The sequence below is a fragment of the Archocentrus centrarchus genome, chromosome 12 (genome assembly GCF_007364275.1).
Source record: "Archocentrus centrarchus isolate MPI-CPG fArcCen1 chromosome 12, fArcCen1, whole genome shotgun sequence".
Taxonomy (NCBI): Eukaryota; Metazoa; Chordata; class Actinopteri; order Cichliformes; family Cichlidae; genus Archocentrus; species Archocentrus centrarchus.
The window spans coordinates 627462-632985 of NC_044357.1; the positions used below are offsets into that span (position 1 = coordinate 627462).

The 5524-nt window shown below is 40.7% G+C and overlaps 1 protein-coding gene across 1 annotated transcript; it reads right to left on the reverse strand.

Moving 5' to 3' along the window:
• Positions 1 to 767: 767 nt before the first annotated feature.
• ppiab (peptidylprolyl isomerase Ab (cyclophilin A)) lies at positions 768 to 4222 on the reverse strand. Its single transcript, XM_030742306.1, has 5 exons — positions 4059 to 4222; positions 2829 to 2859; positions 1521 to 1609; positions 1245 to 1417; positions 768 to 1142 (listed from the first exon to the last, which is right to left on the reverse strand). The coding sequence occupies exons 1-5, from the start codon at positions 4125 to 4127 to the stop codon at positions 1007 to 1009; spliced, it is 498 nt and encodes a 165-aa protein (XP_030598166.1). The 5' UTR covers positions 4128 to 4222; the 3' UTR covers positions 768 to 1006.
• Positions 4223 to 5524: the final 1302 nt, after the last annotated feature.

Below are 5524 nucleotides of genomic sequence, written 5' to 3' on the forward strand. Positions count from 1 at the left end.
CTTTGTGGTTATCTTGCATCCTTTATGTTTGCCTTATTTCATGACTTTGTAGTTTTGCATTTTTTTTTAAGTTGTTTTGCATCTCTTTGTAGTTTTTTGTATCAATTGTATCAGTTTTTCATTACTTGCTTTGCTTCAATTTTCAAGTCTTTTTGCATCACTTTGTGGGTTTACATAATGTTGTAGCGTTTTTGCATAATTTTATAGTTTTGAATGTCTTTGTAGTTGTTTCGCACGTCTTTGTTTTAAAAAGGTAAGCCTTTTTAATAATTCACCAGAGTGCCGAGATTTTTCTCCTTTGTTCTTGCAGATGAGACAAAAGTCCATTTTAGCTATTCAGACACATCAATTACTAGCAGTACTTCTCTTGGTAGCAGTCTGGCTCAAGTTCAGCTAGTTTCAGACACCTACTTTAAAGAATACAGCAATTTAAGTCCTTTTTTACAGCTCTTATAACAGAAGCTGTTACAGAAGCTACCATCATGCAGAAAGTTTATCAATAATGAAGTTTCTCTTCTCATTTGATTGTTTATAGAATAAATATGTGATTAACTCTCCTAAAAAAAAAAGGATAGTCAGTCAGTTGTTAGTTATTGTTAAAGTCTCTGGTGCAATCTAGTGGTCAAATGTCTCCACTGAAATGGTAAAAAAAATCAAACTGAACTTTATTTATTCCCTGAATTCATCAGATTATATTCTGGTCACATATATTAAGTATACTGCATGCACTCCAGCCATATACATTTAAAAAAGGGCATACACAAAGCCAGGCTTTCAGTTGGTTTAATTACAACAACATTGCCACCATTTTAACAAGGTTTTGTTAACAAATGTTGTTCTTAGAAGGAAGATTTTATAGGTACAAAGAAAAAAAAATACAGGAAAAATGTCAACACGACAAACTCTTTAGGAGGGCAAAGTTGGACCACTTGCTGTTTCCTGCTGATATGCTGAACCGTAAAGACTGACTGGTACGGATGATAAAGGATTTATCTACCAAACTGCACTATTTTAGTTCACCGCAGTCAGCAATCACAACCTTGGCTTTAGGAGTGCCACTCTTTGTGCCTTGCTTTTCCATTGCCTTGACAACATCAATGCCCTCCACAACGCTGCCAAACACCACATGCTTCCCATTCAGCCTGGAGAGCAGAGGAAACGATTAGTATGTGAGACAGACGCCTTAAATAAGCTGAAACTATTAGCAGAACCTGAACGCAGCAGGAACACTAAGTGGAGCTTACCAGTCAGTTGAGGCTGTACAGATGAAGAACTGGGATCCGTTGGTGTTGGGCCCTGCATTGGCCATGGACAATGTCCCGATGTCTCTGTGCTTCAACTGGAAGTTCTCATCAGCAAATTTCTCTCCATAGATGGACTTGCCTCCGGTTCCATTGTGGTTGGTAAAGTCTCCACCCTGAAGAGAAAAAAATGAAATTTGACTAGGCATATGTGCAAATCATGAATACATCAGGATAGTGAAAAAAGAACACAGTACAAATTCCTTTCCTTAACTGTACCTGGCACATGAATTTAGGGATGATACGGTGAAATGTGGAGCCTTTGTAGCCAAAACCTCTCTCTCCAGTGCACAAAGCACGGAAGTTTTCTGTAAAATGAGCACATGGTTGCTTCCATAACGATACGTAAACCAACTAAAATACATTTTATTTTTTATTTTATAAGCTCCTATTGTGGCTGTTTATCATCTCCCTGTTGTGGCTGTTTAGCTTCTCCTTGGGGCAGCTTTGTAGTGTCTCCTTGCAGCTGTTTACTTATTTAGCATCTCTTTGCAGTTGTTTAGTTTCCTTTTGAAGCCTTTATGCATCTTGTGCCTTCACTGATAGGCCCATTTAGCAATTACTGTCAACTTTGTCAGTGCGGATGAGGCAAAAAGCCCTTCTAAGAAATCAATAAACATTTTTTAAAAACGCTTCTCACTATCTCTCTTGATATCATCCAAGCTCCAGGTAAACTAGTTTGACAACCCTGCTTTTCACATCTCTTAGAACACAAATTATTACAGAAAGTGCTGTATCCTCAAACAAAGTACAGTGCTCTATTAGACCACCTGTCATAACAATAAGAAAACACTAATATTTTAGAACTCTATCTAAAACTTGTTTAAAACTAAACATGAATGAATTCACTGGACCAAAATGAAAAGCCTGGAGCCTATTCCAGCTGACATAGGGCGAGAGGCAGGGAACACCCTGTACAGGTCGCCAGCCTGTCGCAGGGCCAACACAGAGAGACAGACAACCATTTACACCTATGGGCAATTTAGAATGACCAGTTAATAATGACCATGTCTTTGGGAGGAAACCCATGCAAACTTCACACAGCGAGAGGTCCAGGCCAGGAATTGAACCTACCTTCTAGATGGCCTTCTAGTTGTGAGGCGGCAGTGGTAACCACCACACCACCATGCCACTGGATTAACCATTACAGAATAATAAAGTATGATTGTGGTAATTACCAATACTGTTGGTTTAGCTCAGCTGTGGCCTGAATTTTACATTGGGTGGTGGTCTAATAATTTATTAAGCACTGTATAAAGGCCATTTTTCCTGCACCCAGGTCATATTAATAGCAGTAACTATGTATTTGTATCTCCATGACTGATCAGTGTGCTGTTTTCACAGTGTGAATCACCCCTAGCCTTGACCCACATTTAGAATAAATACTGCTGAGGTTGAATGGAGACACATACTTTCCCCAAGGAAAAAAATTAATTTGTGGGTGTGTGGAAGCAGAGGAAGCACGAGCACCTCTAATTAATACGGATAATGTGAAGAGCTTTTCTCTTTATCTTCTAGCTCACCTACCTGCAGTCTTTGGGACCACATCAGCCCGGAGCTACAAAACACAGAGATTTCAATCAGTGGAGAGATCTTACCAAGAGGGCAGCAGAAATTGCAACAAATATTCACAGTTCTATAAAGATATTTTAAGTGGCTAAACAGGACTGGATTAATTCTAATGTAGATACTATAACAGAATTATAAATATACTTGCAAAACAGGTCATTTTTTCATTTTATATATAAGCCCTTCATAAATTCCTTCAACTACAGTCTATTTATAAGCACAGACATTACACATAGAAAACACATAGAAACATCAAAAATTACTTTTTGGCAGACGATCACTTTTTGGAACAACACCGGTGTTACAGTGTAACTGATTTTCATGTTGTCTAATAATGTCAACATTTCAACCCGTGGTAACAAACTCCAGATGTTACTAGCTGCAGATTGGTCATATTTATGAACGTTTTACAAGTAAAATTGGAAGTTCAAATAGGCGTGTTTGGTTCTGAGTACCATTAAAATTAAGTACAGGCGGTGTAAACAGCAGTCGAAGAACTCAACTCCCACAATGCTACAAACTAACATGATGTATGTGTGCTGTTCATAAAGAGTTGTTTATGAAGACACACAGCAGGCTATGACTGACAGAGTGAATGACACACACAAACCATAACCACAGGCAGGTCTGACATTACTCTGAAAACACAAGTGTCGTATCTGTAAGGTGAAAACCCGTCTCGCTACTCTGCACCCAAATAGAAATTATGAGCCTATCTCAGCTGTCACGGGGCGAGAGGCAGGTACACCCTGGACAGGTTGCAATCTGTCGCAGGGCTAAGAGAGACATCAACCTAACTCCCTGCATGTCTTTGGACTGTGGGAGGAAGCCGGAGGACACGGAGGGACCCCCGCAGACGCTGGGAGAACATGCGAACTTCACACAGAAAGGCTGGATTGGGCCGAGAATCTTCTTGCTGTGAGGCGACAGTGCTAAACACAGCATCACCGTTGCCCTTAATTTGCATTGTTATCTGAATATAATACTGATACGTATATGCATTTGCATGTTTTTTGCTTGTTTGTTTTTTTTTTTAGCAAAAATATATTTGCCGAGGTCTTAAATCTCATCAAACTGTATAACATACTGGCAGGCAGACGGCGACTGCTCCTTGAAAATGAATCTGCGGATGCGACATCTGGAACACGGAGTTATAAATAAAGTATAACAGGCTTGGAAATCTCTTACCTCCATTACAATTCGGCCGGCGTTACCGCCATCAATTGTGATGTCAAAGAAAACTCTGGGGTTTCCCATGTTTATAAATGCGCCTGCAACTCGGTTGTGATAAGTAACTGCACCTAAACCAGGTCCTGACAGTGTGTCATACACTCAGGTCTGTCCGTATACGGGTCTTGCAGTAGCTCGGTAAATGGTCAACAGCCAATCACAGCCCCTCCTTCTGAAAGGCTCCAAAAGAGACCAATAGGAATAAAGATGAACCAGGTTACACGTGAGGAACTGTAGGTTGCTGGGACATCTTCACGCAACCCCCGCGGGCCTGACATCAGCGGTTCTCTTTATTTGTATCGAAATGAACTCAACTAACCCATTTCTTATTTCAATCAGCAACATGAATTTGAATGGCCATGATACAGGAACGTTTTCCTCAACATATTAAATAAAATATAAAATTCTATTTTTCTTCAAAAATAAAATCTGGGAAAATGAGAATATTTTTTCAGGTAAAAACTGTGATGTGATATCAGCAAAAAGTCCAGAAACAAGAAACAACAAGCTATTTAGTTTGTCTCTTATTCCATTTCTTTATTTTCCATGAACTGACAGATTTCCTCAGGCAGCTCATCGCACCTCTGTGTTATGAGGCACGTCACTAAATTCAGAAGCTATTTCCTCCAGAAAAGACTGAAACCGCCGGTGATTTAAATGTTTGCCATATATAAAGTTCTCTGTCTGTGTTACGGTGATTATGACGCGCTCCGTCTTCAGGATTTTGCTGCGCAGCGTTTCCTGATGTGTGACGCAGTGACGCACTGTCAGCTCTCTGTGCAGGTCTCCCTCTGCATCTTCTCCCGCATCCGTCCCACCAATCCGCTCTTTTCTCCGCATATCGCAGGCGGGGAAAAGAGACACATTTTTACCTCTGATGTCACCGAACAAGTCCTTTGCCTCCCACTTGTTTTGAAAATGCCTGTTTTTTTGGGGGGGGTGGTCACGCTAGCTTAAATGCCACTGTAAAAAGTGCTGATCGATGTTTTTATCCACTGACCACTGATCAATGTGTCATTGGCAATGCGGGAAAATGGTGTTGCTGCACAGGTCTTGACCTGCGCAGCAGCTGTTGCAGTGCACAGTGGGATTTGTAGTATATGGTGGGAGCGCTATTTATCAGCGAGCCATTAATAATTACCATATGACATTATCGCGGGACGAATATAATTATATCGAGAGTAGACTGTTCAGTGTCCTTCTCTCTGCCGCTCTGCCTCTCGTCTGCTTATCCGATTCAGGGTTGGGACGGGAACGGTTTGTTGGTTAAAGGTCTGGACTGTAGACAGGCCAGTTCAGCACCTGGACAGTTCCACTATGCTATTGTAATAGATGTATGGTTTATTATAATTGTCTTGCTGAAATACTGGAGGCCTTCCCGCACCGCCATACCATCGGAGTTGCAGTTTTTTTTAAACTGAGTA

What these genes read in the sequence shown, in the direction of transcription:
- ppiab (XM_030742306.1), bottom strand. Translation starts at nt 4,127, where the DNA reads ATGGGAAACCCCAGAGTTTTCTTTGACATCACAATTGATGGCGGTAAC. An exon ending in CCGGCCGAATTGTAATGGAG is followed by an intron (nt 2,860 to 4,058) that starts GTAAGAGATTTC and finishes TGTGTTTTGTAG; the next exon opens with CTCCGGGCTGATGTGGTCCC. An exon ending in TCCCTAAATTCATGTGCCAG is followed by an intron (nt 1,418 to 1,520) that starts GTACAGTTAAGG and finishes TTTTCTCTTCAG; the next exon opens with GGTGGAGACTTTACCAACCA.